This window comes from Grus americana, chromosome 2 (assembly GCF_028858705.1).
Source record: "Grus americana isolate bGruAme1 chromosome 2, bGruAme1.mat, whole genome shotgun sequence".
NCBI lineage: Eukaryota > Metazoa > Chordata > Aves > Gruiformes > Gruidae > Grus > Grus americana.
The window spans coordinates 113,141,983-113,167,515 of record NC_072853.1 but is presented as its reverse complement, the minus strand read 5'-3'; the positions used below and the strand labels follow the sequence as shown (position 1 = coordinate 113,167,515).

General features: G+C 38.6%; 1 protein-coding gene across 1 annotated transcript in view; it reads left to right on the top strand.

The window, feature by feature from the left end:
- Positions 1–24,831, top strand: part of RALA (RAS like proto-oncogene A) — a 31,524-nt gene extending 6,693 nt beyond the window's left edge. Inside the window, exons 2-5 of the mRNA XM_054815792.1 lie at positions 12,238–12,392; positions 13,230–13,438; positions 17,028–17,202; positions 22,874–24,831. Coding sequence (XP_054671767.1) covers positions 12,279–12,392; positions 13,230–13,438; positions 17,028–17,202; positions 22,874–22,996 — 621 coding nt within the window. The 5' untranslated portion in view covers positions 12,238–12,278 and the 3' untranslated portion in view covers positions 22,997–24,831. The remainder of the gene's footprint in view (positions 1–12,237; positions 12,393–13,229; positions 13,439–17,027; positions 17,203–22,873) is intronic.
- Positions 24,832–25,533: the final 702 nt, after the last annotated feature.

The following is a 25,533-nucleotide window of genomic DNA, read 5'->3' as shown; positions in this document are numbered from 1 at the left end:
GATTGATGGTGTTCTTCAAGAGGCCAGTAGCTGATCCACAAAATGTTTTAGGAAATCCTGTATGTGTACTCCCATGCAACTGGCTCCATGTCAATCACTAACTTTGGGCATGTAGTTCTTAGTTTTACTGATGGGCTTACAGTTAACAATTATACTTAAATGAAAGATTTTATAGTGCAGCTGCTCACCAAAATGCTAGAATTTCTCAACTCCTCTTTGCCCAAGAACCAAAGAGTGAGATATAAAACGTTAGATTTTGGAATCATTAGAAAACCTTAGAAGGTCCTGATTTTTAATTTGAGAAACTTCCTTACTGTCTTGTCTCTTTAAAGTTTTGCATTGGATCTTATTGGGAAAGTTGGTCTTTTTAGGTAACTTGGTTTGGCACACGTTGACGTTTTCTAGTAGAAGAGCATCTTTTTCTTAAAATTAAATTAAGGTTAACCTATATCTGTGTTTTCTGTCTTGCAGAGGATGAGCTTTTTTATAGCTCTAGCAGTCAAAATGGATAGAGGAATGAAATAATCTAAAAAGCATTCTTCTCTGTAAGATGTATGAGTTAGAACTGAGACCATGTGTATAACATGCATAGTATCTTCAGTGAGTTTCTTCAGGCTGGAGTATTTTGAAGAGCATAGCAAAAGCAAATCAGTTCTAGTGATCTGCAGTGTAGTTTGGAAATTTTGAAGAAAACTATCCATTGCTTGAGGAGCAAAGTTTTATATTCTTTCTAATAGATTTTACTACAATTTTAGGAGGTAGGTTTTTACAAATATGGGGGAAAATAATTCTGGGAGGAGAGCAGAAACTATCTTGTAACCAAATACTAGGATTTATTTTTTTCTTTTTTAAATATCAATAGTGAAATACAATATGATAAAACACTGAAATGCTTATAACTAACCCAGTCAGGATAGCTGGATTGTCAGTAGCTTGAAGGAGAAGTTTTCAGGAACATGATTTCTGTTTCTCAGTAGACTAAGATCTTTCATGTTGACCACAATCTGTGAACAACAGGAATGGGTTTTAGCAACACTAACTTTTCCAGACTTTAAGCAGGACTCAGGTTGTGTGTGTATTAAGGTAAAAGAAATAAACCCCTTAAGGAAAAAAGCTCTAAAATTGGCTTCTGACTCTGTGGAGAACTGATGCCATTAGAAGTACCACAGCTGAATTGAAAGCATGCAAGTGATGAGCTGGAGATAAAATGTTTTCATAAGTCAGCAGTAGTGAAGGTCTTGTAGGCCACAGGAAATCCTATATTACACCATGCAAATTGAAAAGGTATTAGGTCACATACTTCTCACTGGAATTTAAAAGTTCATGTGTACAGAAAGGAATACAGCTCACACTTGGTAGTGTTTAGCGTTGCAACATGTAGAATTAAATCAATTAAATGCTGATAAAGATACCAGATTTCACCATCAGCAGAATTCTGTAGTAGTTTGTCTCTGGGGAGACTGATCTTTAAAATAAACCAGGTTTGGTCTGTGACCACCACTGGAATGCCTTTAGCTTTTGTGTTGCATGTCTGGCCATAGGAAAAGACACATGCTTGAGACTCATCTAGTGATATGCAATAGTATACCATCCTTAACGGTGCCTTTTCCAAGACTCTCTGCCTTAGGAGTGGGATTGCAAAACTAAGTTTTAGGTTGTTTATCAGAAGTTTTTGATAGCTGCTTCACTTGGTTACCCAGATAGTCTAAACTGAATGTTATGCTTGCTTCTGTGTTCAGAAATTGATCCATGGTTTTCACATACATTTCTATATAAAGAACATTTTTAGATAGCTTGTTCTGTTGAAACTTAGAACTTAACGTTCTTGTAAGTCACTTAACAGTTCTGCAATGTTCTGAATTATCATGTGCATGATAGGAGCTATAAGAATTCAGATAGGAATATCAAGCAATTCTAAAAGTTTAATACTTTACAATTTGAAAACGTCTAACTTGGAAATGTCTTCTGTGGTACTGCAAGAAAAGACTGACCAGTATTTTAAGCAGTGCAGGATCAAAGCCACCTTACACTGGCACTTAATGTGGAAATTGATAAATTGACCTGAATATTAATAATGTCATACTGAGTTCATGAACTGAATGCCATCTGTTTCTAGCCACTGTTATGTTTTATGCCCATAATATGTGAAACAGCCATGAAACTATACCATGTATCATATGATTGGCAAGCATATATTGAACTAAAAGGCAATTAATTGCCTGATTGGGTCTTTTAGGTCTACTAGATTGACTCTACCAATTTTTCAAATCATAGATCTAATAGTTTTAGAATATAAACAGCATCTAAAAATGTAGAGGGATTAGACTAAACAGTCTTTTGGCTTCATGAATGCTGTATTACCATGCAACATCAGGTCTATAACCACTTGTGTCCTTGAATCACCTACTGAAAAGGTTAATTACGAGTCTTTGTATTTGCAAACCAGTCTCCTTCAGTGAGTCACACACATGAAATCCTCTTGCCCTGAATAAAACAGAAAAATGATTAGGATTTTAGGAGCAGGAATTTGCACTGCATAGAATGTAATTAGGAGAAGTTACGGGAACAAAATATGGCTACAAAAGTAACACTCTTACAATAATACTACAAAGAGTACTTACACATTTGTAATTGGGTGGTAAAACAGATGGCAAAGTCATAAAATGAATGAAGTAACTTACTTTGCCAAGTCAGAATTGACTAATGAAATTTATTTGCTACAGCTGGATGATTCCTTAGAGGAATAAAAGGAATTTTTTGAAATGCAAAATCCAACATGCTCCTATTTTATTAGGTTCCATTTGGCTGGTGTATTGATGCAGTCTGCCTGTGGGGAGGGAGAACGCTTGCCTGTATTTGTGGAGAGGAGAGAGAAATCGGTGGTACCTGCTTCTTGGTGTCTGTTGCTGGTGACCTGTGTTCAATCCTGAGTGTTTGCACCATTTGTGCCGTGGCCTTTGATATGAACATGCTTGCACCTGCTGAAGCACTTGTTCTCTGCATCTGTCATTGCTAGAAGCAAATTAATAAAATGTGAAGGATAGTGTATTTTGGTATTTCTACTCTGCTTTTGTTGAAACTTCATCCAGTTAGGCAGTGACCACAGAGAAGGCAGCAATGCCTGCCTCAAAAACGCTTTATTTGAAAGCTTAAACTTTTTCTACGTCAAGAATTTCATAGGGGCGTTATTCAAACAAGGCTTCTGTGTTCATTCTGTCTGTGCTAATACCTTGGAAGAATTTAAGGGTGTTCATGTGAGTTTTTACCATAATACTATATGACTGGCTAATGAGGCAAAATAAGTTGTTTTGAGCAGGATAAACTCCCTGAGCTATCAACATCAGAACTTGTCTCACTGTGAGCTGCGATGGCTGCAACACAACAAGACTGCTTCTATCAGCCAGAATATGTGGATGACATCCCTCCTGTAGATTCCTTAAGCGTTGACTGCAGCCTGCCATGAGCCTAGTGGTTACTTGGTTTTGCTTTGCAGATGCCATTTGTTTCTGGATTCCTCTGTCACAAGTTAACTTGCCTGACTATAGAGCAGTGAAACTATTTGGGTGGAGTTTTGGGTTTAGTGAGTGTACATCTTAAGTCATCCTTTTTGGCTGTGAAAATGACCATATGGATATTTGCTTTTTCTAGAAAATGCACATTGGACATTATAATTAAAGGAAGAGTATAGGTTTGTTAACAATTGATGAGATACTTGTGTTAGAGGAAAGCCTGATTTATGGACTTGTTCTGGCAAACCTATATTTTTCAAGTATGTCTTTTGGAAGCCTTTTTCAGACTTTGTTTAAAGAATTTACTTCATCAAGCCAAGTCAGAATGTTAGGTTTAAATTTTCCTTACATTTCTTTAGTGAATGTTGAAGTGTAAGGGTACAGAGGCAAAAAGGACACAGTGATGTGGTTGAGATTTCTTTTGAAGTATGATTGACAAAAAACCTGGGTTTATGATACGAAATATGCCGTGAGCAACTTTTTGAATGCAGAGCTCTTGAATTGCTTTTAAAAGTGACTGCTGAGGCTCACACTGCAAGCTGTGGCATAGTGCCTTTGAGGGAACTCCATTTCTGTTATTTTCCAGAATAGCTGGAAACAGCAGCTCTGCGCAAGTGAGTGATGCCTGACTTACCAGTAAAAAGTTAGCTTCCAAATGTGCTTTCTTGCACTTGAAACACAGGGTGAAAATGGCTGAAGCTAGTATGTCTTAGGTGATGCTAGCTTAAATGTCCTTAAAGTTCTTCCTTCAGTCCTTAGTTGAATGGCACTAACTTAAGACTCCGAGTTCTTGATCCTGTGGTACTAAAATTCATCCTTGTAGGTTATGCATTACCTCTTATATCTTATGAAGGGGTGAAAAAAGTGTCTTTGTTCTATATCAAATGCTGAATAAAATTCAGTAGTAGCAGCTGCTTTACATAACGTCTCCCATGAATGTAACTTGACTTTTGTCAGGAGACTTGATTATGGATATTTGGTATGGGAGCCTCTTCTGCAGATGTCCCCCTCTTCTGTTTCAGCCTTCCATTGCTCCTTAGTTTTGTTTGTGCTAGAAAACTGGCTGTAGTTCCATAATACCTGTTTGTCTGTCTTGCTTCTGAATCCATGCAAGTCTACAGTGTGGATAGCTTTGACAGGCTAGTGACATGTAAGTGTTCATTCTTCTACCATGACTGCCATTACTGTTAATTCTCTCCTCATGGTATATAACCTTAAATCAATATAAAATGAATGCCTTCTGTTAATACTCTAGATTAGACCTCCAGGTTTAGATATTTAATAGAAGACATGGCTTTTACACTTTGTGTTAAAGCAACACTTCAACACTGTCAACCTCTGAAAGCTAAGTTCCCTCAGTGATTAGAATAGACTGAGATAGGGTGCCAGCCACATAGTGAACTTGAGGAAGCAGAAACAGTATTCTAGACTTTCATGTAAATGTATATATTAACAAAATTACTTCCCAGTGTAACTGTAGTCAATTGAACTATGAAACCTAGGTGCTGTGCTTGAGTTTGCTCCTTTTCCCACTGATCTCTTTAGCAGTCCAGATAAACCATTGCAAGTATATAGAATTCTTCAGAATGTTCCATAATAGCTGTCACATAACTTATAAAAAGTGAGGAATCTTCAACGAGTGATGAATTATGATTGAGGAACTTTACAGCACTTGCATTGTTTTCCACAGTGTTTATAGGCTGGAGGTGCTGCTGTTCAGCTTTCCCCATGCTCAACCAAGCATTTTTCTGGTCTGTCTTTTGTGCCAGCAAGCTTGTTTAGGTACCTCATCTATCTGAAAACCAGTATAGGTTAGTTTTTGTCTAGAGCAACTTCTGAACTACTTTGCAACCTAGTTGTTGCAAACACCAATGCTGTCAGAAGGAAGAGTATGGGAATGTCACACTGTGGCAGGTTCAGTTTATATCAGCCTTGCAGACACGTGGTTGGGTATGAGTGTTGTGTGATTTGTCAGCTCTTTGTGGACAGGGATTTAGCTGCTTCATTTTCTTTTCAGTACACTGAAAGGTTTAAAATCTTAGGACCTTGATTCTGTTCCAGACTATATCTACTGTTTGGTTTGTCAGGGTTTTCTTGTGCTGTTCCATATGGGTTTCAAAAAATTTCTTTATGGAAGTGCCTCCCCAGCAGTCATCTTGCAGGATGCCAGAGAGGCTTTTTGGTAACAAAATGTTGAAATGATGACTTAAAACATATGGAATACATATCCTCGCTCCAGAAGCTGCTGCGTAATTCATGGCTGTGCCCAGATGCTGGCATTAAGGCCCTGTGGAGCCTCCAGGAGACTGCAGGAAGGCTGTGAACTTGTTTACTGTTTGCTAATGCTTTAGTGACTTCTTTTTGGAGGGATCTCAATTCTTGTGATGTCTTAAGAACACAGAGCTGTGGGCATGTGGGGGCTGTTGTTCTTTATAGCAGCATGGTGTAATTTATAGGATGGATGGGGCCTCAGTTATTTGATGAAGAGTTCACTGGTTGACTCTTCCAGTTTCCGTGCCTGGATATGGTTACAGTTTGAAGTACCTGTCTCAAGAAGCTTGGAAATGTAGGTCTTTTGCCTGAGGACATTTGCTGCTGCTGAGAGATAGAACTTAAGTCAGTTTTCTACTCTTACTAGATGTGTAGTTACCTTAGTAAATTTGCTTTGTGGGTGTGGGAGAGACAAGCACCTTTTATGGTGTGCACTAGAAAGCTTTGGGAGGAAAGGTTCTTACCAAACCCTGAATGTGATTTAACTGCTTGTTGAAATCATGGGAAGCTGTGAATCCTAATTCTCAGTTAAACAGGTTTATGTCAAAGGATTATTTTCAGGAGAAAGGAAAGGATTTATTTTGTGAAAGCATTTCTAACTTAACCTGTTCTGAGGTTGAGGTTCAGGCAGCCTGTTTCATTGTCTTATAAGACTAGTCATTCCTAAGATATGTTTGAGTATTTGGGATCGGTTTCCTCTTTCTTTAGGCTCATACTTAGAATTTATAGTGATTATTTAATATTTGAAATATTTGTTCTACCTTAATACTGATATTACTTTGTGCAGAGCTTGACAGATGTTGCATGTTTAAACTGTAATAAAAACACCAGTAAAACTGGAGACATGGAATGACACTTATTACAATAATGCTGATCTAACCTAAAAAGCTTCCTTACTCTCCAGTTCTTAAAACAGCTGGCATCATATATCCCATCCTATGTCCTTATATATCCTATCTATTTCTGGGTCATGGGGTGTTTCTGCTGATGTAGTTTGAATATTGTAATTGGAAGCAGCTGGTGGGAGGGTTAGGCTATGCTTGCCTCGAATTGCCTCCCTCCACTTCCAGGAACATTTTTGTTGCAGGATTATCTGAGTCATTCCTGAGGTGTCTTCCAGATATTTTGCATCTAGTATGCTAGTCTCTGCTGATCATTTTTAAACAATACATTCTCAAGCATAATTTTGCTGATGTTAACCAAACCGAAACTACTGGACTCAATAAACAATGAAGTAACTGGATGAAATCATGATCTTTTAATAACAGATTATATTGCTTGATGGTCCCTGGGAATGTGAAATATGTTGACACTTTTTAAAATTCTTGGGTCTTGCCTTTTCTCAGAAAGCTGAACTTGTAATTTGTAGGTCATGTGAGGCAAGAGTTGTGAATTGCTTTGTGGGAATTAAGAAACTTTGGAGAATATTCAAGGTCACTTTAGAAGATGGGGTTATTGTCAAATAATTACTATAAATTTTCACTTCAGAATGAAATAAACAGTTGTAGCTAATGTTTCTGGAGTTGATAGATTATACCAAGTGTAAAGTAGAGAGTAGTGCAGGTATTAGTTTCTTCAATTAAAGAAATGATTGAGTTATTTGTTTAGAAGAATATGAGTCTCCATTACTACATTTTCTTTAATGGTTCAGTAAGTGATTGATACAATATTTTGCCTTTCTAGAAGTATTCTGGTCAAAGCGTACTAACTGTAGTTCTTAATATTGTGCAGGTAGCTCACATTTCAATTAAATTATTCCTATTCCTTCAAATGTATCAAATTCTAACTCAGTTAAAAAAAAACAGAGTAAAAGCAGGTGCCGTGATGTATGAGCTACCGGTTGTAATTGATGCTCATTATATAAAACAGTCTTCAGGGAAGAAAGTTACTCATCATAAAAGTGAGTGGATAATGAGATTAATATGACAGTCTTACAAATCTTTATGTAATACTCTCTTAAAAGGAAACAAAAGAACTGGAATTCAATTTTGATGTCATAGTTTTATGAAGGCTATAAAAATAGCAATAAAAGAAACTGATTTGTAATTGAAGAAAGGCACCACTATCTCTACTTATTAACTAGAATCTACTATACTAACTGTACCAACTATCTTTAAACACAAAGCTGTGTTTAACTAGTCCCCTTCAAACAAATGCCTGCAGCAAATCAAAGTCTTCCTGTTAAGGACAACTGCATTTTCACAAAGCCTGCATTCAGCTTTATGTATAGCACTGCAGAAGATGCCAGCTGAATTTGTGCCTGTAATGATGTGACTTCGGTGTAATGCTTCTCCTTCCCTGCTCTGCTGTCATTGATGTTGCATTTACAAGACTCCAGGGGATCAAAATGGACAGAGTAGATCTCTTAGTCACATTCTCTTAAGTAAATGAGTCTGATCAAGTGTTCAGTTCTTCCTTAATTTTTGGCCTATTGGCCAGTTTTGGGTACCTTTTGACAGAGGTTTAGATGTCTTGGATATGATTGTTCCTGTAAATTTCCTGAATATGTGCTCCTGGCTAAACGGAGAAATCTGTACCAGTGCTCCCTGCGAAGGAAAGGAAGACATCTGAGCTGGATGTCTGTTGCCCTGTTTGGGCTGGTACATAGCTACTCTGTTGGCCACTGTTTTGTTCCCTTTTAGTGTATGAATGTTGAGATTATTGTGCTGAAGAGGGATATACAGGATAAATGGCACAGATATATAACGAAGCATGCTTCAGTTGCTTTGGAGCAAATTATTCTGTAAGAAAAAATAATCTGAGAAATAGGACAACTTAAGAGGAGTCTTCTGAATTTGATCAGATAAGCAAGATGAGAGGATAAAAAGCATAAGGCTTTTTCACCCATAAGCATATTTCTAGGTCTCAATTTATTGGAATGAATTAGTAGATGGAAGGACAAAGTAAAGATTAATGTAGTAGGAAGATTCCTACTTTTTTTTTTTTCCTTCTTCCTAAATAACATGTATTTGCAAAGATATCCTCCCTGAAAACATTCTCTGGAGATGAAAACCTCTTATTGTTGGCACCTGATCATCTTACTCTTGTGGATCTGGATAACAACTCCATGATCCAAGACTTTATGCAAAAGTTAACATGATGCTTATGTTGTCCAAGTGCCATTATAGAGGATGCTCCAGCTCACTCCTCTGCTGGGTGGAGCTGAATGTCATGTTTAAATCCATAGGGGACTAGTGATAACGTTGTATTTCTTACACAGGAGACTTTCTATGTAACATGTGAAACTCTGGAGAAGTTAGTATTGATACAGGTAGAAGCCAGTCACTCAAGACAGGCAACAGTTTTACAACACCAGCTACAACTTTGTTGCTACATGATCTTAATTATGTAAGATGATCTTAAAATGTAATTATGTAAGATGTATGTAATTATGTAAGATGATCTACTTTTCTTTCTCCTGAGCAGATTTCTAGACTGTTGGACAAGATGCCATTGCTGATGCTAACATGAATTATAATTCCTACTCCTGCAGTTCTGATTTAATCTAGTTGCTCCTTAACCTGGCTCTACAAAAATGATCCTGGCTCCAACTGGAAGCTTGCCATCAAATGGAGTACAGAATCGTGGGGGTGGTTATCTGCAAGCAGACAATAAGTAGCTGTAGGAGCTTGGAGAGCTGCTTACTTTGGTGGAGCAACCACTGAGATTCACTTGTTTGTGCCCTTATCTGCCCAAGCGTGTTGGAAAAGGGCAGTTTCCTAGGAGTTTATCTGCAGCAGAGGTGAGGAGTGATCCATAGCATGGTGGTTAGACAATGCTCTCACCCTCCTGAGTGAAGGAAGATATGGCAGTATGTTGTTGAACCAGTTAAGCTTTCACTTCCCTTCCAGCTTGTTGGACTACACAAATAACTGTTCAAAAATAAATTTTCATATATGTCATCAGCTATATTGCTGAGTGGGGATTACCAATGGGTGTGGTAAAAATCTGACCTGTATAAATGGATAATACAGCTGTTGACAACACCCTGCTTGGCTCTGTGTGAACCTCTCTGCTGCAGTGTGACATAGGATTCCACTGTAGAATAAGCCTGTGTTTGTCTTTGGATCCCACAGTACACATAATATGAAAGTATGCTTTTTTGAGCTCCGTACAACAGGGTTCTTGCCATAGTCTCTATCAGTTTTATGATAATTGTGAAGTAGGGCAATTCAGAAACTAGATATGACCCAAATTAGTACTACTTCTGAAAATAAGTCAGGCTACATAAATTAAGTGTAGAAAAATTTACTTTGCATGAAATTTCATCTCAAGTGCTTTACTATTAAAATTGGCATCTATGTTCCTCACTGCTTTTGGAAGCAGACTGAAACAGATAGAAGTATGTGGCAGTAGCTTAAAACTTATCACTTTCAAGGTCTTTCTCCTCTCTGGTAGAATACTTACTCTGAAGCAGTCTCTCTGGATTGAGTGTTGTTTGCACAGTATCAGACTGTGCTTGCTTTGTAACTTACTTTTCTCTCTTCTCACATTGTCTACCATTCAGCAGGCCTGAATTTTGCCAGCATTATATCTTTATTGGATTGTGAAGAACCTGAGAGCAAACTAACCTCCCTGAGCTTCCTCCCACTATAAAATGTGGCAGAGTATGACAAGCTTATCTTTAAGAAGTCTGTGGTAGCGTGAAGTTTTGCTGTCTTCAGTATCTTACTGGAATGTTATTCACTGACAGTTATTGGTGACTTGGGATACTGCTTTGACTGGTTGGGTCAGGTTTTTTTAATTCCAAATTTCTTTCTTTGACTCAATCTCTTATGCATCTTTGAAAGGTGTTACCAAGGCTTCTGAAAATGATTGGCTGCCATAAAATCTTTCTGGTTAAAGAATTTTCAGGGAAAAGGAGCATCGTCACTAACTTGATTATTTATAAGTATCTTATTGGTTGGACATCATTGTTGTTTTGGCTTTTCAAGTATGTGTCAACTGTTGCACAAAGTACAAAAAGTGGGACCTTCTCTTTGTCACACTGGGACACTATTTGTTGAAGTGCAACTTCTAGTAAACTATGAATTTTCATGTTGCTCAATCTACTTAAACTGTAGGTTAATTTATAACAAATATTACAGTGAAACATTACTATTGCGTATTTGAATTTTTTCACAGATCATAGTATTGATTTTGCACAAACTCACCTGCCAAAGGCCCTGCTGAATTCATTTGGACTTCTTCCAGTATTGAATTGCTTATAGAAGAATAGTCTGTTTTGTTGCTTAGTAAGGTTAATACAGACCATATCCAGGTTATACTAGTGCTTTAGTTTCTGCGCTTCTGAGAGTATGCATTGTAATCTAAACTTGTCAAACAGAGCTGTTGTCAGTTGATGACTGGAATTCAGAGGAATTTTCTTTATATTACTTGTCTGAAAAACATACTAAAACCAAGTAAGCATGACTTTAAGGGTATGTTTTTCCTTTTAAGACAAAAGTGCAAAGACAAAACAATGTGGAGTAGTTCAAAATGCAGTGTAGTAGGTTGAAAATGTACACATAGCTTGTAGCTATTTTCATGTTCTTGTACTCCCTCTTGAGTAAAAAGAAAGCAATGGTTCTTTTTCAAACCATGATGACCAAAATGGAAATTTTTTTGTTCTCATCCATCTTCTTTTTTAAAAGAACTTGTAACGTGATGTTAGTTATATTTCTCTGCTACATCTCTAATTAGTACAGCAGCTTACTCATGCTCATTTCACTTAGATAACCTTCCTGGGGAAAACAATTTAAGTGACTTAATTTTCAATTGCATTTTCAGAATTCTTTAACAGCAGAATGGGTATTGTTACTGATGTGATCTGGAGAGTTTTTCATACAGGTTGTGGGTTAACCTTGGTAGGCAGCAAAGCACCACACAGCTGCTTGCTACTTCCACTCCGCCGGAGGAGAGAATTGGAAGGATAAAAATGAGAAAACTTGTGGGTTGAGATAATAACAATTTAATAAGTTTAAAAAAAAAAGGGGGGGGGCAAAACAGAAAAAAAACAAGTAATGAAAATAAAGTAAAATAATTGCTTGCCAGTAGCCCACCAATGCCAGCCAGTCCCCCGAGCAACAACAGGCCAGGCAAACTACCCTGCCAGCCTTTATTGCTAAGCTATAGGATGGGGTATCCCTTTGGTCAGCTGTCCCAACTGCTTGCTCACCCCCAGCCCAGAAGATGCTACATACCAAAAGGTAAATCTTTTCCCTTAATTGTGCTTGTGTGCTGTAAACCCACTTGTACCCTTTCCAAATGGTGAAGGCTTTCTTTGCTTGTGCTACAAAAAAGATGGGCTTGGTATAATTTGTGGAATGGCTTCCAGTGAAAAAGCAGATGGCTTTCACTGAAGATAGCAGAACTGAAATTAAGTCGTTAGATATGTAGGGATTTAAAACAAATCCACTTTAAACAGTGCATATGAGAAGAGGAAGAGAAAACTAATGAAGCAATATTTTTCTTCTAGATTTTTTCATTTTATACCTGTGAATTTTCTGCAATCCAAAGATGGCAGCAAATAAGCCTAAAGGACAGAATTCATTGGCTTTACACAAAGTCATCATGGTGGGAAGTGGTGGTGTAGGAAAATCTGCTTTAACACTACAATTTATGTATGATGAGGTAAGAATCTGCACTAGAAATTATCTCAGGACATGTCTGCTCCATAGTCGTATTTAAGCATTCATTAGTACAGTTATTTTCTGAAAGGGTTTATATGTATATGATGTGGTATGAAAGTCAGCAATTAAATTGAACAAAAATAATTTTTGAGATTAGTGATTTGCCCTCTAGAGATTCCTGTGAAGGTACAATTTGGCATTTTTCAGACTTCTAAGCAATTAGATGCTCTGTCATATTATCCATGTATTTTGCCATTGTTCACTAGACCTATTAGAACCTAGATATTCTAGCTCAAAGCTCTTCCACTTGGGTGAGTTGCATGATGCCCAAAATGATGACCATTTTTTTCCCCATGTTTTTTTGCTGCTGTTGAAGAGGGGAAGAAAAAAATCTGTTTCTTGTTACCTTAATTTTTTTTCAGGGAAAGTTGTCATTCTTGATTAAAAGGCAGAAGTTACAGCTTCAGTGTCCTTTAAAAATTGATGCTACATATATTCAAGGTCAGCACTGCCTGATAGCGTAATGGAACGCAGCCAGATGTGATTGACCAGAAGCAGAGGCTTGGGTAGTGCAGAGACATTGATGTTTTGCAGTTACCTCTAAAATTTCCTTGTAGTGGCTGAAGAAAGCTAAAACCTATAAACTGTTTGGGCTGTTGGAGAGCCTGCTTTAACTATGAATCATCTGAGTATTTCACATAGCCTAAATACATCTGCTTATTTATTAGTTACTGTAACTGTACAAGATATTTGTTATATCCTTATGTGCAAATAGAAGCATTTGCCTTGTACAGGCATGATTTTATGTCATGAAGGGTGTTGGGTTTTTTCCCTCTAGTTTGTCGAAGATTATGAGCCCACCAAAGCAGACAGCTACAGGAAAAAGGTGGTTCTGGATGGAGAAGAAGTCCAAATTGATATATTGGACACAGCAGGGCAGGAGGATTATGCTGCAATTAGAGATAACTACTTCCGAAGTGGAGAAGGCTTTCTTTGCGTCTTCTCTATTACAGAGCTGGAATCCTTTGCAGCAACTGCAGATTTCAGGTAAGTTACAAGGCAAATTAATTATTCTAATTACAGTGAGATAATTGCAAGTGATTTATTGTTTGTTTTGTAATATCCTTATGATAGTCCAGATTAGATGACAGCTCTTACTGTAGTCACATAATGTTTTCAACAGACACCCAACTGTGGTTTTGCTGTCTGTACCACTTCAGGTAACTTCGCTGCTGTGTTTCTGAATACCAAAAGGGCCATTGCCACAGAGCAGATACATAGCAATGTTTGGAAGGGTGCTGTGCTGCCCTTTGTAAATCAGTGTTGCTTGGCGCTTGTGCTAAGAAGCAGTTTTTCTGAGTAGGCATACCTACTATCCAAAGCAATGGATCTGAGAAAAATTGCTTATAGACTGTATAGTTTGTATGTCCAATATTGCATACTCCCCAGAGTTGTCTGTTTTAGTTCTTGCTTCATATGGAGGATTATGTTGTATTTCTGTTAACCTGTGAAACACCACCTGGAGCAAAAGGGCAGCTGTAGCTTGCCCAGCTGTTGTATGCTAGAATACTTCCTGGTTATAAAGATGATGTGACTGGATTCCAGTTGAAAACTGCACAGAACCACCACATCTGGTGATGTCTGTCTGCAAAGTCTTAGGCTATGTGAAATATGTGCATTGTATTCTGGGAGACTGAAATGCATAGTATCAGCAAGACATCCTTCTACCTCTTAAAAATTATTTTATAGACAACAGAGATGAGATGTATCTTTGAATATTCTGCAGTAGCTATGCATTTTGTGTAAAGGCCTGCTGTAAATCTGTCCTTTCAGTTTTGCATGGATGGCATTCTTCTCTGTAAAAGATACTGATATAAATTTTTGAATTTACAAGACAAAAGTTCTGCATAGAGTTCTGCATAGCATTCACCTGTCTCATCAAAGTCAGTATTTCACTTAATAAGGAGCAACATGGTAAAAACACATTTTGGGACTGGTGTAATAAAGATTTAACAAGATAGGGTTTTTTAAGATGTTTTTCAGGCATGCAGTGTATTAAAATCCTTATAATGGTAGGAGACTATTAAACAGGCAGGAGTATACTAGAGGTGTTTAATTTTTGGTTGAGAGATAAAGCCTATTTAAATCATTCATCTATTTAAAAAAAAGACAGAAAACATGAGGGGAAAAAAATGTACCTGTTCAAGCTGTAGTGAAGTAGGAGAGGCGATAACCTTTGAGATAAAAGGAAACAAATATAAAAAGAAATTATCTGCATCCTACTGAAATAAGACTTCTTAGAGATGCTGTCACTGTTTGGCTTAATTAGCACCAAGTATCAAAATATGTTTAATATCTCTAAGGGAGGAGTAAAAGAGGTATGGAGAGGGGAAGAAAGTGAGTTTTCTTCTGGTGGCTTTTTATTTGTGTCTGTGTGTGTGCTCATATATGTTGAGAAGGAGGGGCAGGCCTTAAGTAGTTTGCAGGTTTATGCTAGGTACTGTCAATACCGGAGAACTATTTAGTATAGTTGAGCTCCTCTAGGGTGCAAAATGACCTATTCAAATCCGTTTAAAATCCTGTTAATGCTTCAAAGTACGTCATCTTCTATGGCTCTAGAAAAAGTCTTACTTTTCCAGAAAAGGTGAGTGTTGACAATATACTTGCTGAAGCAGCAAAAATAGATGAAAAAAATCCCTTCAATGAAGAGATTAACTCTCCCAAATCTCAATCTGAAAGTGCCTTTCAAGTTGCTCTTGAAACTGTAGAAGCCTAAATGCTAAAATGTAGCTCAGAAAAATTACATTCTTTCTGCTCTGTGTAAAAGTAACTTGTTTCTCTTGGAGGTTCAGTTAAAGTACCTTTGGCATTGTTGAGCAGCCTGAGGGAATACTACTTCAGTGACAGATATGAAAGAAAGTGACAAGAAGAATTTGGATATTTGATTGTTTTCATTGAATTTTGCTCTGCTGGAATGGCAGAACTCCAACAGGAGAGCTGTTTACTGCTATTCAATGTCTTCAGTGAGTTTCCAGGTGTGCTCTGAAATGCCATTGCTCCAAGTAATTTTTTTCAATAGAAAGCAGACCTGCAATGACTAAACTTTTAAATATTTGAAAGGCAGTTTGATAAAATGTGGTTTTGCTTTGAGTAAAATTAGTCTGGCTGTAATGATTTTTTTAAGTTCTAGATTTCAAGCTGGCATATCACTAATTAGATATTTCTTGTGTAGGAGATAATCAGTCTTCAGAGAGTGCTCAAAGAATATTGTCATCTGGATTGCTGTTAGATTAACTCTTTACATGGTGAAGTTGTTTGGCATCACCTGAACAATTAGTGTTGCAAGCTACTAGTTTTTAGCACGTCTTATTTGAACAGACACTGCAGTGACGGACTGAGTTTTCTTCTGACCACCCTTCTAACCCACTGACTATTCAAACTACTTTTGGATAGCTGCAGATCCTGCTAAAACATTTGCACTGATATTTGTGGGGGAGAGGAGGAATGTTCCTTTAATTACACGTTGCAGATGAATGTGGTGTTCCAAGCTGCCTCAAACACGTATTTATTGGTTTAAAAAAAAATAAAATTAAAGGCTAACAGCAGTTTCTAAGCCCTGTGAGTACACTTCTTCAACAAGACTCCATGCTGTCCAGAGCTTTTTGTAACAGTAGGAGGATCCTGCCATACACCAAATAAGAGCCCTTTAGAATATCAATTAATTCTCTTCAACTTCTTTCCATTGAACTTTAAATCTGACAATAGGTTTCACCTCAGCCAGGAAAAGGAATTTGTTTCTCTGTTTATTTTGTTGCTCTTTCTGAAATTGCTTTGTAACAAAGGGATACATTTCACTCCGAACTTCATACTCCTTTCTGAGACAAAATAGAGAATATTCCTCTTGTGGGAAAACTGTTCCTCCTGGTACTTTTAATGCATTTCTAATTAGAAGAAAATTTTCTTTTTTTTCCAGTGTCGAAGACTTATGTACCAAACCATTTGTAGTACTGAGTTTTATTTACAACTTTAAACCCTTCATCCTAGCAGTTCAAACAGTAGAAGGGCCTGTCTTTAAAAATCTGATACATGTACAACTCGTATCTGTACACTGGTTTATAACTGAATGGAGATCTCTGTAGAGACTGAATGTAATTGATTTTAGAAAGTTTCCTGAAAGAGATTTTTCTGGTGGTATGCTCTAGACCATTTTATTAGCTTTAAAAATAGCACATATGTTTTATTAAGAAAAAAACGGAGTGTAAACCTGAAGTTTGGGTAGCTTAAAAATGGCAATCACAAATAGTAATGTAAAGACAATGGTAAAGTAACATCTTTAGTAAAAGGAATGACTTTATTAATATAAATTCTCACCTAAAACAATCCTGTTCTAGTCTTTTAGTTTCTTACTGACTCATCTCCTTCCTTTCTGGAGGACTAGGTGTCTGTCTCTGTCTTCGTTCTGTATAACGTCATAATGAGGTTTAAGATTTTATTGTTACGTAAGGCTCATAAAAAGGAATAAGTGGGTTTTCACTGTAACATGGAAGAGTATTTAGTCTGAGTTCTTTTTGCGTTCTAAGAATAGTACTCCATGCAAAGCTTAATTTTTGTCTCTTTTTTTTTTTCCTTTCTCTAGGGAGCAGATCTTAAGAGTAAAAGAAGATGAGAATGTTCCTTTTTTGCTAGTTGGTAACAAATCAGATTTGGAAGATAAAAGACAAGTTTCTGTAGAGGAAGCAAAAAACAGAGCTGATCAGTGGAATGTTAACTATGTGGAAACTTCTGCAAAAACACGAGCTAATGTTGACAAGGTAATAACTGGCCTCTTTATACGAGGAATCTCTTAATCAGTTTTTACTTTATACCTCTTTTCTGTGGGTCATACTTTATATATTCATTATTTTAGCAATTATTTTTGTGAAATTTGAATCAAATACTTTTCTCCCTTAGCTTGTGAGGAGTGTGTGACTAGGTGACTTCACGTAGAACGGTGAAAATGTTAGTCATAACAAGTTTATCCCATCCTAACCTGCAAGGAGTTGTTATACAAGACATTATACAAGACCTTATTTCATTGAAAATTTCTTGCGGCAGCTATTTTGGCCTAGACTACTTACTGTGTTTTCTATAACTAGAAGACAATCTGCTTCTGAACAGCGAGGAATGCTGTCTGATCCTCAGCCAGAATAAAACAGCTTACAAAAGTAGGTAAGGGAGGGATTTGGAACCCTCTCTACCCTCATCTAACCAGACACCCAGTTGTATGCTGCTTCAATGAAGAATGGATGAACCTTTTTAAGCTTTGAACAGCCTAGAAGTGCCTCATGAGTTTTCAGGGATAAAACCTGTTTCAGAAGGTCATGAGATAACAGAGAATCTTTGTCTCAAAAAAGGTAAATTATTAATTAGTTTTAAGTAGTTCAGCTGTAAAAGACAGGACTTCTTGGAATACGGAATTCAGAGTAACTCTCAGCCTTGTAGGTTGCAAGAGTAACAGATGTGTGGCAAAAGAAATAAGTAGTTTAGTTCAATGTGCCAACACTTTCTTTCACAGCTATTGATAGACTTGATCACAGATTGAAAAACTCTCTAATGTAAATCTTTACGTATGAGCTGTCAGTTGCAGCATGACAGCTGTAATGTGAGTTCTCTTTTGCAATAACTTGACTGTTGTCTCCTGTCAGTTGTCTTCCTGAAGAAATTTATTGTTCGGTTCTATAGTAAGAACTTCATGCTGTTCTGTAGAGAAAATTAAGTCAATTAAATGCAGCAGAACTCAGTCTCATCGATACAGCTCTGATGTTGTTGTCATTAAAAATAGTACATCTTTTAGTTTTGGTGCATGATTGCAGTTAACATCCATCTATTACAATCATGTAGAAATCCCAGTTTTTCAAAACCCACTATCATCTAGCAGCTGGGGAAAAAAGTGTGTGTGTATATTTTTTTTAATAGCTCTCTAATCAATAGCTTTTGCACATATGTGGTAGGCTACTGCAGAGCTCCAGGTTTCTTCCTGGAGCTGGTGGCATTCTGGATCCAGATTAGCATGTATCATATAGAATTAAGATTTGACAGGCCATAAATGATGCTGCTTTGGCAGTAGTAAATACCAGGTATTCTTACCTGGAGTATCTGAAGTTACAGGGTTTGTTATGCGAATTGTAGTTACTATTTGATAAGAAATTTGGCTTCTCTGAATTCCAGAATAGTGGGTTTGCTCAGTTGGGGAAAACGCAGTTGGCTTCCACTCTGGTAAAGGTGAGCCACTAAGCATCTTCTTGGAAAGTTATGTACCACAGGCAGCTAAATACTGTAGTACAGTGTCAGTGGTTAAGCGAGTTGACAGTTGTATCTTACTGTTACCACATATTTAAGTATAAGCAAGTAACTTAGTGCACGTTTAGAAATCTAAAAGCAATCTTATTTCTTGATGCAAGTGTTAGTTACATTGATTTTCTTTGGATCCTGTGTAATGAAAGTTGATACTTTTGCTGCAGTCAGTAAGAGATTAGTGTCATCGCAAATAAAAAAGCCCCACTGAGCTCTGTAGAGGAGCTTTTCAGCCCCTGCACTGTCTGTGTTTCACAGAAATGGATCGAGTCCCCTGACATAGATCTAGAGAACATCTTCTGAGAGAGAAGAATCTTAGAATTGCTCAACTGATTTCCTACAATAAAATTATAAGGATGAAATGATTATTTATTGTAACCTCCTGCGAGTCAGGTCAAGATCTGCTTTTCAAATGAATCACGTAGCTTTAAGCAGTCCAGTCATAAAGCCTCAACTGACAGTAGGTTCTCTCTTAAGTCATTGGTGTATCTCCAACTTAGTCATTTTTGTTTCATACTAAACCACTTGATGAAAATGAAGGTCATGTATACTTTGAGATTGTAATATGGCAATTGAGATTACCTGATCTAAAAAATTGTTTATGTAGTTGTATGATAACTTTGCTTTAAAGGAAGTGCTGATTTATTTTTTTTACCCTACACTTTGTATTTAGACTTGCATCATGGGACATAACCATGAAATGTTCAGTTTATGCTACTGCTCTATTAATGTTTCTAGAATTGGTTCTTGTGCTTTTCCAGCCTTTACAGCTCATCACTGAAAATACTCTAAATATAAACTGATTTCCTTGAGTCTCCTCAATAAGATGTGGATAATACATTTAAAAAATCTTGGCTGGTGATGAGACTCTTTCAATCCTTGCAGAAAATCGTCTGACAGGATTCATAAGCAAATATCAGAAGACAGGGGAACATTATGATACCATGAAAGAAGCAGGATTGCATCATATCAATTTGGTCTTCAAAACCTGTGAAAGATTTCACAGAATCACAGCATGGTAGGGGTTGGAAGGGACATCTGGAGATCTAGTCCAACTCCCCCTGCTAAAGCAGGTTCACCTAGAGCAGGTTGTGCAGGATTGCATCCAGGAAGGTTTTGAATATCTCCAGAGAAGGAGACTTCACAACCTCTCTGGGCAGCCTGTTCCAGTACTCTGTCACCCTCAGAGTAAAGAAGTTTTCCCTTATATTGAGATGGAACTTCCTGTGTTCCAGTTTGTGCCCATTGCCCCTTGTCCTGTTGCTGGGCACCATAGAGAAGAGTCTGACCCATCCTCTTGACACCTGCCCTTTAGATATTTGTAAGTGTTGATGAGATCCTCTCTCAGTCTTCTCCAGGTTAAACACTCAGCTCTCTCAGCCTTTCCTCTCTTAAGAGATGCTCCAGACCCCTAATCATCTTTGTAGCCCTTTGGACTCCCTCCAGTAATTCCCTGTCTTTCTTGAACTGGGGAGCCCAGAACTGGACACAGTGCTCCAGATGTGGCCTCACCAGGGCAGACTAGAGGGGGAGGATAACCTCCCTTGACCTGCTGGCTCATGGAGAGCTTGTTGTCCACCAGGACTCCCAGATCCTTCTCCACAGTGCTGCTTCCCAGCAGGTCAACCCCTAACCTGTACTGGTGAATGGGGTTATTCCTCCCTAGGTGCAGGACCCTACACTTGTATTGAACTTCATATGGTTCCTCTCTGCCCAGCTCTCTAGCCTGTCCAGGTCTCACTGAATGGCAGCGCAGCCTTCCGGTGTGTCGGCCACTTCTCCCAGCTTGGTATCATCATCAAACTTGCTGAGGATACGCTCTGTCCCCTCATCCAGGTCACTGATGAATACGTTGAACAAGACTGGACCCAGCCCTGACCCCTGGGGCACACCACTAGATACAGGTCTCCAACTGGACCCTGCACCACTTATCGCAACCCTCTGAGCCCTGCCATTCAGCCAGTTGTCAATCCACCTCACTGTCCATTCATCCAACCCACACTTCCTAAGCTTACCTATGAGGATGTTATGGGAGACAGTATCAAAAAGCCTTGCTGAAGTCAAGGTAGACAACATCCACAGCTCTCCCCTCATCTACCCAGCCAGACATGCCATCGTAGAAGGCTATCAGATTGGTCAGGCATGATTTCACCCTGGTGAATCCATGTTGACCACTCCCAATAACCTTCTTTTCCTCCACATGCTTAAAGATGACCCCCAGAATGAGCTGTTCAGTTGCCTTTCCAGGGATGGAGGTGAGGCTGACTGGGCTGCAGTTGCCTGGGTCCTCCTCCTTGCCCTTTTTGAAGACTGGAGTGACATTTGGCTTGGCTGTCCTCCAGTCCTCAGGCACCTCTCCTGTTCTCCACGACCTTTTGAAGATGATGGAGAGTGGCCTAGCAATAACATCTGCCAGCTCCCTCAGCACTCGTGGGTACATCCCATCAGGGCCCATGGATTTGTGGGTGTTGAGTTTGCCTAAATGATCTCTAACCTGATCCTCCTTGACCAAGGGAAAGTCTTCCTTTCTCCAGCCTTTCTCTCCTACTCCCAGGGTCTGGGATTCCTGAGGGCTGGCCTTAGCAGTAAAGACTGAAATAAAGAAGGCATTCACTAACTCCACCTTCTCTATATCCTCCATTACCGGTGCACCCACCTCAGCAGCAGCGGGCCCACATTCTCCCTGGTCTTCCTTTTGCTACTGATGTACTTGAAGTCCTTCTTGTTATCCTTGACATCCCTTGCCAGATTTAATTCCAACTGGGCCTTAGCCTTCCTCATTGCCTTCCTCATTGCATCCCTGCAAATTCTGACAACGTTCCTATACTCCTCCCAAGTGGCCAGTCCCTTTTTCCACATACTGTAAACTTCCATTTGACTTTTTCCTGAAGCTCCTTGCTTATTCATGCAGGTCTCCTGCCTCCTTTGCTTGATTTCTTACTCTTCAGGATGCACTGATCTTGAGCTTGGAGGAAGTGGTGCTTGAATTCTAACCAGCTCTCTTGGACCCACTTACCTTCTAGAGCCCTAACCCATGGGATTCTTCGAAGTCGGTCTTTGAAAAGGCCAAAGTTAGCTCTCCTGAACTCCAGGGCTGTAATCCTACTTAACTGCCTTGCTCCTTCCAGGCAGGATCCTGAACTCCACCATCTCATGGTCACTGCAGCCAAGGCTGCCCCCAACCTTCACATCCCCAACCAGTCCTTTGTTAGTACAAGGTCCAGCAGCACCTCTCCTCGTGGGCTCCTCCACCATCTATGTCACGAAGTTATCATCAGTGCTCTGCAGGAACCTCCCAGACTGTGTGTGCCTAGCTATGTTGCCTTTCCAGCACATAACAGGGTGGTTGAAGTCCCCCATGAGAACCAGGGCCTGTGATCATGAGGCTACTTCCAGCTGTCTGTAGAAGGCCTTGTCAACTTCCTCTTCCTGATCTGGTGGCCTGTAGTAAACACCCACAACAGTGTCACCCATGTTAGCCTGCCTCTTAATTCTTACCCACAAGCTCTCAACTCTTCATCCACCCCTAGGCAAAGCTTGATACATTCCAGTTGATCTCACATGTAAAGAGCAGCTCCACCACCTCACCTTGCTGGCCTATCTTTACTAAAAAGTACATAACCATCCATGACAGCATACCAGTCATGCAAGCTATCCCACCATGTCTCTGTAACTGCAATGAGATCATGGCCCTGTGACTGCACACAAACCTCTAGTGCTTCCTGTTTATTCCCCATGCTGCATGTGTTGGTGTACAGGCATTTCAGAGAGGTAATTGAACATGGAGGTTTCCCTGGAGCGGTGTAAGAGGGTCCACCATGACCATACGCACCCTTGAGGAGACTGGCCTTCTGGCTCTTATATTGGGAGGCAGTTAAGGAACACTTGTCGCTGTTCTGGTTGGCCTGGCTTATTCCCCAGTTGGATGCGATGGCATGAGCGTGGCCATTTTCGAACCCGCTCCCTGAGTCCTTCAGTTTAATGCCCGACTCAGATTAATATTTGTTAGATTGATATTTGTTTGATCAAACTGGTTTCATATAATTGTCTTTATTCTGAACAACTGAAACAAATATAATCCGTGATAGTTTAAATTAACAAATATGTCTGTGATTGTTTTTGCATTTATGTTCTTGCGTCTTTTTTTAGGTGTTTTTTGATTTAATGAGAGAAATCAGAGCCAGAAAAATGGAAGACAGCAAAGAAAAGAATGGGAAGAAGAAAAGAAAAAGCCTAGCTAAGAGGATCAGAGAAAGATGTTGCATTTTATAATCAAGCCCTGAATTCCTTTCCTACCCTGACCATACTAATAAAAACCATAATTTATAAGCATGCCATTGAAGGCTCAAGTGACTGAAATTACTCTAATATGTTGGAAAATTTAATGTACCACTAAAAGCATGAATTGGAGCTGCACTGAAAGTCAAATTCACTGAAAAAAAATGATGTGGCTTCAAGAGAAGCAAAGTTCGGTCCATTTCATAATTGCCTACCTTCTCACATTTCTTCTGAATGTAGTGTTTCATAGGCGGTCTTTTCTTTAATAGTGAACAGAGGAGGAAGTATTACTTTGTGGGTTCTTGTAAAGCATACTTTTTTATCACTGGTAACTGTCAATTCATCTTGTCTTTTGTTGCCTTGAAAACTACAATTGTGAACGTGATACCTAACAAAGTGGTATGCAGTTGTTTTGCCATGGAGTTATGCAAATTAGAAAAGAATAATGTATATGCGAAGTTATGTTGGGGAAAATTATATGTGATTCTGCATTACCTGATTAACCTAGAAGAGCGATGTAATCTTTTACATTGAAACATTTGAATATGCCTTAATTTTAAAACCTAAACATAGCAGGTTGCTTAATCAAGGGTGTATTTTCAACTTCGTTGCATGGAGACTGTCCCTGCGCATCAGTGCGAGACTGCCCTCTCCCCAGAGTGCAGTTACATGAATGATTTTGCTAACTAGCTGTCTGCTAGCAGTGTTTGTTCTTTAAATGTGTGCCATACTCTGGTATTGTGGATAATACAGAGCATATTCTGTCATCTGTAACTTGGTAAACGATACAATATCTTAAAACTAAAAGGTCAGAATACATACACGACTGGAGTCATAAGCCTATGGCACATCTAAGTCTGGAATGGTTGTTTAAAACTTAATGTGCTGATACCTTGAAACTTCCCTTTTGCAAGTAGATTTTTTTTGTCTAGATGTTTCTTGGGTTGGAACTCCCTGGAGCTGGGTGGAGTGGAGCTGATTCAGTAGTGCTAATGTGTTTTGAGTTAAGATGTTGTCCGGGAAATTCTGGTGTCATCAGTTAATTTCTTTTGTGTTCCTAATATTCAGCTATGGGAACATAGTGTGTTTTGCTGAAGCTATTTACAGGTTTTGTACTAGTCTAGTTTATGTTGATTTTTCAAATGGGGAACATTGTAGCTACTTTTTCTAGTTAATGTTGATATTAAACAATCAAATGTGCTTTGCAATACAGAAACATTTACCATGTGTATCCAAAATCCCCAAACAAAACATACTGCCTCAGTTGCTTCAGAACAGCAAGAATACTAGCACATGGTTAGTATGCTACATCTTAACTAAAAATATACCAGAATGTTTGAGGGTTTTGGACTCCTCTGGGGTCAGACAGGCTAGATCAATTCCACAAAATGTTATACTTTTTATACATGTGTAAGCCTATAACTGACAGTTTAAAATGTGCTCAAGCAAACTAAGTAACAAATATTTAACTTTCATGCTAACAGACATTTTAGGGACTCAAGTCTTAGAAGTTATATTGGTCATGTTAAATATTTATCAGTAGGAATTTTGTATGTGCATTTAGTAGACTGCCAAGTGCAGAATTAAAGTTACTCATGTAACTATGGCAAATAAGCCAGTCTTCATCTTACTGTGTACTCATTTGGGTCTGTTTAGCCAGGGAGCCTAACCACTAATGTTGTGACTTTGCTTTGGAACCTGTCTACTGGGAACTGAGGTGTTATGAAGCCACCGGACACATGAAATTTGTCTTGGCTGATGCCTTATCCTGTCCTTTTATTTGCTATTTGAGCCATTGAAAGATGAATAAACTTCCATTTTTTTAAATACTTGTGCAGTGTTAATTGATAACTATATTATTGATAAACTTTGCTATAGCTGGTGCCACTTGTCAAGCAGTTAAACCTAAATATCCCAAAAGCCTGCCTTGTGTGCGTGAACAAAATTGTAGATTAAACCTAATTAGTCTGATAAAAATCCACTTGGTAAAAGCTGAGACTATGTATGTGCCACCTTTTTTCCAGAGCTAATTTACCCCTGCTTGCTGTAACAAAGAATATCAGAAAACAGGCAAACAGAGGTAAGCTTCTTCCAGAAGTATTTTTCTGTAAGAATGGAAACTGAGATTTAAAAAAACAAACCAAAAAAAAACCCCAAAACAAACCAAACTCTAATCTATGCCAGTTTTAAATAATAAAATACATTCCAAGTCACTTTCTTCTAGCACACTCAGGGAGAACATAAGTGTGTTTCCTCAATCTGTAGGGAATATAGCTTGAATTTTGTATATAGTAGCATTTAGGCGCATCTCGAGAGAGTCATCAAAATTGAGCGATACATTTGCATCATAGAGGAGTGTCTGGTTTAGCAGACTTGTGTGTCTGAACCTCCTAGGTCTGTCTGCTCAGAGTGCTTCTGTGCCCAAGAGCGCTTTTCCTCCCCTGTTTCTCCTCCAAGAAGTTGAAGATACCTTCTTACATTGGCAGGATCGAAGCTTTCCATGGTATTTTCCCTCCACGTTAGCCTAATGC